Here is a 12,978-nt window from a genome sequence, read left to right on the forward strand (position 1 = left end):
CATTTCCCTAACTAATTAAATTAGCAGTTACTGGCAATATGAAGAGACAGGGAAGTGGGAAATTAATAGTCTGGGCCTGTGCTCATCTGTGATGAGTAATGAGCATTGAACAGAACAAAGAAAGTAAAAGTACCTACAATATATATAAGTCCTTACACTAAGCTGCTGCTGTTTGGTTGTTGGAGGGCAGCACAAGATCAGGGGCTTGAGAAAAGTCCTCATCTCCCGCAGCTGGGCTTTCAGCCATCACTGCAAGTAATGGAATTTGTAATTTCATCCGAGCTCTAAAGACGGCTAACTAACCACTCCCTGGACCTCCATGTCCTACAGCTACAGAGATAATTAAAAATTAGCAAGGAATTAGTCGGATAATTATGTAATGAGGCTTCAGGCAGGTGGAAAAACACCAAGAACACCAAAACACAAAGGCACGCCACAACCATTTTATCTCATAAGTACAGAAAGGTTATACTATAATGATACTATACTTTAATGTCTATGTCATTAAAGATAATGTCTAAAATACTGTATCTGTAGCTTTATTTGAGTTACTATGTACATTAAAATAGCAAAGCTTACTTGATGTACAGTTTTTTCCAATTCCTAATAGATTTTACTTATTTTCTACATGTGTTGAATAGATAAACTCACATTGTTCAGGTTTAAACTGCACTATTAAACACGTACTGTTTCTACTTTGATCGAACCCTGAGAAAATGTTCAAAACATTTTCCAATTTGTTTTCCAATAAACCAGACAGTTGAGTTTCTTCTTCTCAGATGAAAAAAAAAAAAAACTATCTACCATTCCTATCTCAATGAGGACTATCTCATTTTAATTTGTACAATAAAAGGGTGTGTTTTTACACACTAGTCCATATGACGTCTTACTGTATACTGCCCCGCCCATTGTGTCTGATAGACAACTAGTGTTAATGCACAAGGCTTTCTGTATTGCATTATGGATTGTGCACATGAACCCTGTAAACCTAACAGGATATAAATCACACTTTAGTTGCTTTCGGTGTCATGATATTGCTGAGAGAGGAGACCCTTTTTGCTAAGCGTCATCATGCTGCGGCACTTAACACCACAAGGAGCTCTGTGTTCAGAGGTGGAATGTTGATGTCAAAAAGAATAGACAATTAGAACAGTTTAAGTCAAATCACCTAGAATACAAATACTGTAGACACTTGGTCAAAACCCTTTGTATTAGGAGAACCATAGAAGGCTGTTGAAAACGATATGATATCCTGGCTATTCTGACCTCTTGTACAGTACAGAAGGAAGACCAAAGAAAATGTTTCACAGCTAGTTGTTTACATGTTGTAATACAATCTTTTGTGCATAAACCATATGAGGAACTGATCCCTACAGAGTGCGAATGTCTTTCCGCTTACGACTCATACTCCAAGGACACTGTGTCCTCACTTACTTCCTGCCACTGCTTCTCCTAAGGGGACTCCTAGAGATTTTATGTTTGTTATATTTTTTGTTTTCCCTGTGTGCTCAGATACACACCTATCAAATGACATAAGCCCTATCCACGTTCAGTGCAGGTGTAATGTGGTAATTTTTTTTGCTTTTTACTTCATCTTTGTCTATTTTAGTTTGCAGCGCTGGGCGTAGTGAATCATAAGTCTGGAGGAGGCTATTCCATCAAAGTGACAGCCGCAGCCCTGATGCATGATACTCTGTGTAAGAGTAGGAGTGCACAAGCTCACCGCTCCCACATTAGAGCAAATACTCGGAAGCTAGCGCATAACCAAGGACTGAGGGCTCAAAGTTAACATCTATTTAAGCAGTTAAACGTTTGGTTTAAAACTAAAACTTTTACGCCAATTACCGCAGCATTGCTTAGCATAATTATCTGCTAATCTGCGAAAAATACTGCACATAAATATCCATTATCTAGCCCACACGAACTATCATAAGTTAATGTCATTTTCTCCCCTTCATTTTTTTTTCGAAAAGTGCAGAGCAAAAAAATGTATTGCAGATCTCACAATATGACCTAATTATCGTCAACCACAAACATGTTAACGGGACCTATTGTGCAAAATTGACATTTTACTAATTTTTAGACAGTGCTGTAGATCTTCAGTGTGCTTATACAAAGAAATCATGGCATTACCTGCTTTTTTGTTCTTTAATCCCCCGAGTATTGTGATTTCATATAAGTATCTGCTTTTTTGTGATTTTTTGGGGGGGTTTTACATAGACACGGAAACAGTGTGTTTGGAAGAGGAGTGAAACATAAAAAACTATATATAGTAAAACATGGGGAATTTAAACTGCAAACTGACTACCAAGTGTTTAGCAATTCTTATTTTTAGTATATATATATATATATATATATATATATATATATATATATATATATATATACAGTATATGTACGGTATGTATATGGGGATAGGGTTAGATGGAGGCAGATGATTCGCAGTGGCGACCCCTGAAAGGGAACAGCCGAAAGACAAAGAAGAAGATATATACTGTATATACCTGTAGGACGTAAGTACTGCTTAGGAACTACTGTATATTTGAGCTGATAATCAAATGTGTGTGTTTTTTTGAACATACTATTCCATATTATAGTGAAGCGCAATTGAATTCTCAAATCTGATTGGTCACAGGTTGTTGATTGATTAATTTCCCACAACGGATGCTCTCTGTGCCAGCTATAATTCAATTTCACAGCATTATATTAATGCCCTCATTCAAATATTGTTGTTTCTATAGCAACCAGTTTACCAAGACTTGTGCAGAGGATACTAATCAAAGACTATTAAAACAACAAATTTGTCAATTAATGAAATGTTCTTCAACAAATTAATAATGGATGTGGTGAAGCATTTTGTAAGAAGAATTTCATCTCATATTTATGGAAGGAGTCTTATGAAGTCAGGACAAAGTGTTCTGAGAAAAAAAAACTATTCCTTTGTGGTGTGCTGTTATAGAAAAATAAATAAACCTTGTGGTGGTAATGACCCTGAGCTTTACATCACATTGTTTAATCTTATTGGTAATTATTTCTTATTATAGTTAGAGCTTTACCTCATTTGTGATTTTTTATATAATAAATATTAAATTCAATTCTATACAATTCTGGTTACATAGCACTTTTAACCATGGTCATTGTTGATGAGAAATTAGTTTGATCAGCAAGCCGAGGAAAAACTTCTTGAGATGGCAAGAGGAAGAGATCTTAAGAGAAACTCGACAGGAAACCCATCATATCGGGTATCACATGGGATACTCACTAAGGTATGTTACTGGGACAAGCTCTTTATGTAATGGGTTCGACCCTTTTTGCACAGGTGGCGTCAAAGACACATGGACACGAGGCAAGGTCTTTAGAGAAAAAGGGTATTTTTATTTAGGTAAAAAGGGAAGGAAAGGGTTAAAGAAAGGTGGTAGAGGCCTCCGAGTGGCGCAGTGGTAAAGTGCCCTATCATCCGAAGATAGCTGGTTCGATTCACGGGTGATGCTGTAATCTCTTGCAGCCGGAGGTCTGGAGCCGAGCTCTCTCAGAGGGGAGGGATAAGAGATACTTCGTGCTCCTGCATTAATCACAGCCAATCAAGGGCGTCTGTTAGCTCGCGCAAGAGGAAGGAGCGGATAGTGCTGTCCTCCGAGTGTGTTACGCTGCCCCCAATGGTGCGTGAGCAAGCAGAATTAAACTCCAAACTTTGGTTTTATAATGCAGAGAAAGTCCATTAATGTTAACTGTCGCCAGCTGGTCCAATTTGGCGGCCCTGTCTACGTAGGGAGCCTACGGAGTAAGCGAGGAGCGATAACAGATTAGGCGCACGCCCATCACGGATGCACGCCGTGACAGTGTCCATGCTATCTATATTTTTTTTATTGAGAAGCAAGTACTCAGTCTTATGAAGCACTTGGTTTTTATACAGTATCTCCTTTATTATACAACAGTTACTTCTGACCTTGTAATTCCAAGAGTAATGATATAGAGCAATAACCTCAGTACTGGAAAGAGGGGAGAGCAGCTGCCTGTTAAAACCCACATTCAAATCCAGTCATAATTGCACTTTCAGCAAGAAAACACAAATCTGATGTGTTCAAAAACTTTATGTCATCTTAAACATCACTTTGTCTCTTTAGTAGTGTTAATTTCGTCAATGAAATTAATTACGGAAAATATTCCTTGACGACTTTTTTTGGGTAAAAGACGATGACGAGACATCATGGATATCAATGAACAGTGACAGAGACGAAATCAGCGTGAGATATTCTTGACGGAAAACATTTGTGGTTTAAAAAAATAAAAACTAATAAAACATCTGTATTGATTTTACGTCAACATTACATTTTCGTCATCCATTGCAATACGGTGTTTAATCATTATACTGTAGCGTGAGCAGCAGTATTTCCCGGGTATCCGCGACATATCAGGAGTAGTTTGCGCGCACACCAACGGGATGTTACAAGCTCGGTCATCTTTAACTCTTCGTTATCACTAACAGTATTACTCAGCCAGAGAGAAGAGCCGATATTGGGCCCATTTTTTTAATACTGAACCGAAGAATAAAAAAACAATGTGTAGTAATATTGGAGAGTAAATAATGTGGGCACACAATCGCTGGGAGAAATACCACAAACCTGAAGAGACACATCAAAACATACCATAATAATCACCCAGTTTTATAGCCTTTTTGCAGTAATTATGTTATCACATGTTAACATAATGACGTTGTGATGTATTTTATTTTATAGTTAATCCATTGCCAAACCCATTGATTGTGACCCATAGGAGCTATCCCTACAACAGTCCAAGTGTGTAAATTCATGTTAAAAAGAAAAGAAAAAGTTTCAAGTATTGTCCATACTGCTTATTGTTTTATAGTTTAAAAAACATGGACTTCAGCAATACCCCCTAAAAAAATCTAATAAAAAAATACATTTTGAATGTTAAAATAATTATTTTGTGCAAACGCATCAAAAAATTGTTTTGGCCAGACTAGATTGACTAGATGTAATTAATAATAATCTTATTGCTAAAATGTTACGTTTTTATTGACTAAAACTAAACTAAAATGTCCAGACTTTTAGTCGACTAAAACTTGACTAAACAAAAACAGGATAAGATTGACCAAATATGATAAAAAACTAGGGATATTTATCCCGTGACTAAGACTAAGACTAAAATTGAAAATAGCTGACAAAATTAACACTACATCCATCTCTAACACTTGATTAAGGGCACTACTTGGTGTGCAGAACAAGGGGTAAAAAATGTGACCATCTTGTATGATATTGTTTATGTAAAGTGACAAACTTGTAGCGTGAGTTTTAACGCTTGCCACACTACTGTACGTGCAGCACACTCTGTATGTTTTATATACATTTCTTCATAGTGTAGCTTTACCACTTGATAGAATTTTTTACCTCTGTTGTCCTCTATTCGGTCCTTCTTTCCTACACCTTGTCCTACATGGCCACATTCAACTGGGGCTACACTTGGAAATTAAGATGAATTTACTTACCATATGACCAGACCTGCGATCATGGCAGCCCATGTGACGCAACAAGTGTCGGGCCTCTTGGTCTCTTCGGCTTGTTCCCTTTTCCAGAAGCAGAGGCAACTTAAATAGATGCCGAGTAACAACAGGCTCAATCCCAGGCCTGCAGATGCCATGCAGGCCAGAAAGATCAGTGACTGCAAACACACACACACACACACACACACACACACACACACACACACACACACACACACACACACACAATTAACAGCTGCTTAAAATTATATACAAAAAATATAGGTGACATATTTAACAGGTTACGTGTGACTTAACGCTCCGTGTGTGTGTCGAGTCTGCATGTACATGAACCGAGTTTGGCGTCTCTGTGAATAAGGATGAATACAGGACTTGCACAATGTTATGGAAACCCGCATGGATTGAGGCGAATTATTAGAGCATCGCTAAAAATGGAGAGTCATGTGATAACATGAGCGAAGTAAAATAGTTCTCTAGTCTTGTGACCTCTGAGTAACTACACCCTGAAGGAGAGGCGCACAAAAGCCTGAGCGATAAAAAGAACTGAGAAAATAAGCGAGGAGAAATCTCTGATTAGGGGCCTGCAGCCACGGTATCCGTTCAAGCAGACTAACCTATAAAACAATTACCCAGTGATAGCACATCTGAATAGCAGTCTTTGATACAGGCCTGTGAATTCCTCTAATGTCAATTACACCAGACTCCTGCTATTACACCAGCAAATAGCAGCGCTAATAAAGCAGCTCGGGTTGCATAAGAGAATTTTATATATATATAAAATCCTTCACCGATATTGGCAATAAACTCTTTTGCAAAATTATTCCAACCATGATATTTTGAGAATTTGGCCAAGGGCATGCAAATAATATTGCTCACTTGCCTGGTTAAGCTTTTTCACTCTGTATCCATAATAAATGCATTATATATTTTTTTTCGGTCTGAGTATGTAACGAGCTGATTGGGAAGCTGCTTACTTTGTTATGGCAAGCTGCTTACTTTGACATTCCCCATAAAAATTTCACTGCCTGATTATTTTTAGTCATTACCTTCATTTTGACAGCAGGGTACGGCCCGTGTTTCTGATCAAAGTATCTTTTACAAATAGGGCACAATGGATGCATCTCTGGCACTCAGACATAGAGAGTTATCCACAGAACCACAGAAGCACATGTTCCTGAAGACTGTCATTTAACATTTATCAAACTACCAGCTCAATTTTGGCCAATGTCAGATGTCAAAATATGAGCTTGTCTGGACTGTCAAACCTTCCCTTTATCTGCAAGATCTAAAAGATTGCACAGCAGCAAAAGCTCAGTAGAGAGACAAATCAAGTATAAACCAGTAAACGACCTCTTACGAGAGTCTGCTCATGCTCATTGTGTTGTTTGGTCATATAAAAATATTTCTCTTCACAGACTGGATTATTATCAGTTTCTAATTTAAATGTAATGCTGACTTCTCCGTGAATACAATAATTACAATTTAATTTTAACTGTATGGCAATAAGGAATAGGCAGAAACTCATAATTCCACTACTTAGTGCTATACAGACGTAGATGGTTTCCCTTTTCAGTCCGGTTTATCTCCAGCTTCTTGGAGGTATGACTCGCCAACATCAGCGCTAACATGCCAGAGATGGGGTGTTCATTAGGGAACAAATTCTTTACCACATTGTTCAAGGTTTGCAAACATCTCACCATCATTGAAAACCCGAATCCAGGTTTAGTCCCCTGCTTTGCTACGTATTATAATAACCTCCACTCTCCTGGGAAGGCTACATTCTAGTTAGATTTTGGAGCATGGCTGAGAGAATCTGTGCTCATTCGCCCATAAGTGCATTAGTGAGGTCAGACAGATTTCAGGTAATGAGGCTTGGGGTGTATTCTCCATTGCAATTAATCCCAAAGGTGTTCGGTTTGGTTAAGGTCAGGGCTCTGTGCAGGGCGCTGGAGTACTTTCCACTCCATCCTCGGTAAGCAATGTGTTTTTGTAGCTCGGTTTGTGCACAGGTTGCATCATCATTCTGCAACTTGTTTGGTCGGCTTAGGTCCGGTGAGGGGACTCGGCAATGCTCCTGCATGCAAAGACATCTTGTTCGAGTGTGCACTTTTTACAGAGATTTCTGATTTCCAAAGAGGCAAGATAGATTGTTGTTCAGTCTGAAATGTTTAAATCGCCCCTTTCTAACATTAACAGATAAATTTACATAAAAGAATAAAAAAGTCACGTGGCACTGGGCCTTTCGAAAACCGTCCTCATACTCTGTGGTTCTACCCTATGGTACATTGAATGAATGATAAATGACTCATGCATCAATATATTTAAAATAAGGGCACAAAACTACCTGCTGAAGTTACAAACTTTATTTATTGTAGTAAAATAGACATAATATCAATATGTAAAAGCTACACAAGGATGTAATATATCTTGTTTTATATTAAAATTGAGGTGCACAGAAGTACAATAGTCCGTTGTAAATTTTCCTGTTCTGGGTGACTGCGAAATTTGTTACCCAGAACCCAAGTACATTGTATGTAATCGGGGACAAATTCTGCCACCCCGTCTTAGTTTGGTTCATAGTTCCATACTGCTATACCACCAGTTCTCTTTAGCCATACGGCTAGTTCCGAGGGAAGAAAAGAGTTAAAGTTATACTAAATACTGTACACCATAGCTTTGAAAGACACTAACTCGACATAGCTCTATGGGATTGCAGAAACTTCATATAAATCTCAGCTGAACTTTTGAATGCATTTTACACAGAACAAGGGTTGTGGAATTTGTCACCGATTACTTATGGTACATTGTACTCACATTCCAGGTAACAAACTGCACAGTTAGTGTGAAGCAGCCAAATTTATAACGACCCACTCCTATTGTAATGTACTTACAGATTTTGTACACAATAATAATAATAAATAATAAAACATAATAAACACAACATACACTATGATGCCTTATTGTTGACATTCTTTCTGAACTAAAACAATGCATGGCTCTGACTTGTTAACATGCTGGAATGACATCATTGGACACAAAGCTGTGGGCTTGCAACAATTTCGGCCACAAGCCTGTTATTGTGGTGGTGGTGGTCTAGGTGGTGTGTTGGTGGGGGGGCTGGAGGACCAGATCAGATTCTTCTCCTGTCAGCCAGGACTCTAGTGGCCACAGGTCTACTAAAACTGATTCCTGCAAACATATCCAGTATTTATGTACTGAACTCGGCTGATCACACATACTGTGTCTTTTTCATTGCCACTCCAGGGTGCCTGGTTTGGTCCTGTGCTTGAGTTACCATCTGTATGGATTTTGCTTGATTTCCAAGAGGTTTGTTCAGGTTTCCAGTTTCCTCCCACTGGCCAAACACTCACAGGTGCACAATGGGCTAAACCGCCCCCCATAGGTAAATTACCACATGATCCACTGCAACTCTGATTAGGATCAAGAGCTTACAGTGCTTATAAATGAACATTACGGTTTTATCTCAAACAGTCCAAAAAAAAAGGTAAATATCATGTTTAATAAGATATTTTTGAAAATGCAAATGAAAACAATTGACAGACTAAGTGGTAATTAATAGTGAAAGGCTTTCTCTTCTCTTGTGATGTTCATTTCAGTTATGTCCTTTGGTAATTAATACAAAAAATAAACAAGCAGACAATCCTTGAAGTTTTTATGAACCAAAATCATGTTTAAAAGCGATCTAGTGAAAATGTAATTAATATTACTATAAAAAAAAAATGGAGTGTTTGAGAAATAAAAGCAACTTGTTTTTGCTTCATCTCTCCTGTGTATTGTGGAAATACTGTATACCAAAATACCAGACTGACAATAACATCATCAAATACAAGACTAAAGACAAGGGGTTTGTCTTCAAGCCTGCAGACTGCCAGAAGTGGAATCGATTGTAGTATAATATAGTACAGTATAAATCAACGAGTTGCTCTAGAAGGAAACTAATGCTATCGGATTTCTTTCACAGCTTCAGTGCGTTGATGTGAGAGCAATTTTCAGCTCTGATACAATGTTAATGTTAACTGCACTTACCATCTGATAGCTTCTTTCTCTTCAAGTGTCTACTTTACTGACATGGTTACAAGAATCAGCAACTCTTCGGAGAATGTGAGTGGGGAAGGAGGAGGATGATGGCAACACATTTGAACTTATCGAAACGACACCATTACAGGCGAAAGTGGACACAAGAGCGCAGATATACAATGTCTAGAAAAGAGCATAAAAAAGATGAAAAAACGTCCAAAGACTGTAATAAAGACTACAGTGTCTACGGCATGGAGGTTATGGAAGTATCTTATGTAGTAAGATTTTTGTCAAATTTTTAGGAACTACATAAATTGTAAAAATAACTTGCATGCACAATAACTTGATTGGGAGGATTAATCCGTTACCAAGCTCACTTAAAAATGACTGAAACTAAAAAACCTGTGCAGAAAATGGCTGGGATCAGACTGACACACACACCCAAACAATCACTATACGAACTTTGATGTTACCATGCAACAAAAACAATAACAATAAAAAAAAAAAGTAAAAACCATAAAGGTTGACACTTAAACATGGGGGAGGGTGGAATTGATTTATGTAATGAATCCTTTACGAATGCTGATTCTTTTGTGTGGCAATTCAAATACAGTACACCACACCAAAATAAAGGTACTTTTCAATGTTACTGGGGTACCAGGAACTATATAGTCCTCCATCATTAAAAATTTCTTAAACTGCTTCGATAACTCTCGTCTCCTTGACGAGAAAATTTAAACTTGTCAATAATTATTAATTATTAATTAACACTGTAATTATTAGTAATTTTTTGTGTCAAATAACCACAACTGAGTTTAACATTAACATCTAACTAACATCTTAGCTTAGTCTTAGATTAATCTTAGTCTACTCTATTGTCTGCCATACAAGTTACTGTGAATAAGTTGCTCGAAAAATAACACCGCATTAGGGAAACCGTGGCATGGAAGTGCAGCTGGCACTGATCTCAGAGCTGCTGTTAAAGATGGATTAGGAAAAAAAAAAAAACTTAATGTAGAGTAAAGCTTTGCTTTATAATGACTGATTCAGTTTACAGTGACTCAGTGCTCATTCTTTTGCGAAGTAGACTGTTTTTGATAAATTACATTTGAGAAAAAGACTGAGTTCTCCTAGATAGTTGTACGGCAGTTATGCTACATTAATAAATACTCAAATCATTTGTTTAAAAATACAATTCACACCATGCATACAATTTCCTCCTACCTTAACCATATCTGATAAACTACAGTCTCCACTTCACCAAATAAATAAGTAATAACAAACTTTAAACTTTAGTAATAACAAATTATTTCCCTAAAACACTTTCTTTATTAATATTTGCCTACTGATACAGGTTCTGACCTGAGACGTTGTGTTGCTAAGATGGTGTTTTTACAAAGCAATGTTACATCACTTGGAATGTTTTCTTTATTTTATTTACTTCCTATACACTTGAAGAGGAAAAGTCAATATTTATTCACATCTAAACAAAACAATTTCCAGGGATTATTAGCTTGGTCATAGTAAGTCACTAATCTAGGACTAGTCTCTTACTTTTATTCTTTAAGCCAAAGCACAACATGTAGAAAGATCTGGTAACATTCTTTCAGATATATATATATATATATATATATATATAAACTGCATCTAAAACATTTTTCAAATTGTACTAATACAAGTACTAATACAAGTGATCATTTTATTGTTTTTGCACATTCATGTCTACTGCATTATCTTTTAGCAGAATGTTGGGTCTTGGCTCAACTACAAGTACATCATCTCTTATAGCCTGGAAAAGCTTATTTCCTAATATTTATATGGCAATTTATGTTGCATTATAATAACCATGCTCTTATAAACCTTATAGACCCCATAATGATGATGGTAACACATTAAACCAATTTGTATATCACTTCTTCTTCTTATTATTATTATTATTACTACTACTACTACTACTATTATTGTTATTTTTATTATTATTATCCAGGACCAAAAAGATTGCTTCTGGGATGGCCTGATTTAATTAAAGTTAAGTTACACTTCTGTTCCAACTGCTAATGGAATTCTATTAAGAAATAATTCTTTAAAATATTGATGATTATTTTATTAATTTATTACATCTTATATTGAAGATGTACATCACAAGCTCTTAGATAAGAAATGAATAAAATTATATGCTGAAAAGGTTTTCTGTAGAAAAAGTTTAAAATGAGTTAGTTTTATATATATATATATATATATATATATATATATATATATATATGCAAACCCTAGATATTAGGTATTTAAGTATGCAAATATATGCTTATTTAATTGGACAAAGTCCAATATGCATAGATTTTCCAGTGAAAATACTCTTAAGAATTCAAAACAAACAAAAGAAAAATCTCTAGTGTCTCTCCTTACATTTTCTATTCTTGTGTTTAAATGAACTGCAGAATTCATTTTCTTCAAGATGGGAATGCTTTCCAATATTTTAACAACAAGTTAAGGAATTTACTTTTACACACACACACACAAAGTAAGAACACACGTGAAGCTATTTTTATTTTGGAAAAAGTAAAAAAAAAAAAAAAGTTTGAACGTCTCGCGCTGGCCTGAAAGCCCAGTTACTGAGGCAGGCAGTCAGTCACGCGCTCTCTCCTGAGACGCATTGAAACCAGCACGCGCTTCATTTGGTGTTGAGAAAGAGACACTTTAACTCGTTTAACTCTCTGACGTTCACTATACATTTCATTAACGCGTGGAGGAAATAAACATTGAACTGACCTGCTGGTAGTTTACTTCCCCTGGTTTAAAGGCACTGTCAACTGCTTGGAAATGAAAATTAGCGTGTGGGAAGTTGTGAAGCCAGTAAGTCCACCACGGGGCGACATAGTCCTGTCGAGCGGACGCCATCCTGACCAAACCAACCCTTCACTCTACACCTTACACGGGTTAAAACCAATACAACGAGGGGAAAGTGTGCTCTCGGATCTATCAAAGTAGTGGGTAAGACGGCCTAAACGCATTTCCTCTTTTTTCTCTCCCTTCCCCCAGTAAATCCTAGAGCAGCCTGGACTACATCCGCTATCCCATGATCACTCAGCGCGCTGCTCTAGACACCGCTCGCGCTCAGAGAACTTCGCTCAGGACCACTCGCTGCTGCGCGCGCGTCCCGTATCCGATCCTAGTGCGCATGCGCAGGACGAAGCGCACAACTCTCTTATGAGTGATGAAGACATTGTGAATGGCTCGGTCGTTATCTTTTGATTCATATCCACGTGTTATAGCCAAGTCATGTTTATATAAATGTTCTATAGACATTATTATAATCTATTTCATATGATACAAAATCATACCCATGTCCTGCAGGGTAATGTCAGAGTTGGGGGACATTACTTCTTAAAAGTAACTAATTACATTACAAAATTACTGTA

General features: G+C 37.0%; 1 protein-coding gene across 2 annotated transcripts in view; it reads right to left on the minus strand.

Moving 5' to 3' along the window:
* The window catches only part of ttyh2l (tweety homolog 2, like), a 54,961-nt gene extending 42,279 nt beyond the window's left edge, over window positions 1-12,682 (minus strand). For both annotated transcript variants that reach the window (XM_053514810.1, XM_053514811.1), the window contains exons 1-2: window positions 12,329-12,682; window positions 5,507-5,679 (exon numbers count right to left, since the gene is read on the minus strand). In XM_053514810.1, the coding sequence (XP_053370785.1) occupies window positions 5,507-5,679; window positions 12,329-12,457 (302 nt within the window). In that variant the 5' untranslated portion in view covers window positions 12,458-12,682. The remainder of the gene's footprint in view (window positions 1-5,506; window positions 5,680-12,328) is intronic.
* Between the last annotated feature and the right edge of the window lie 296 nt (window positions 12,683-12,978).

The sequence above is a fragment of the Clarias gariepinus genome, chromosome 16, assembly GCF_024256425.1.
Source record: "Clarias gariepinus isolate MV-2021 ecotype Netherlands chromosome 16, CGAR_prim_01v2, whole genome shotgun sequence".
NCBI classification, from domain to species: domain Eukaryota; kingdom Metazoa; phylum Chordata; class Actinopteri; order Siluriformes; family Clariidae; genus Clarias; species Clarias gariepinus.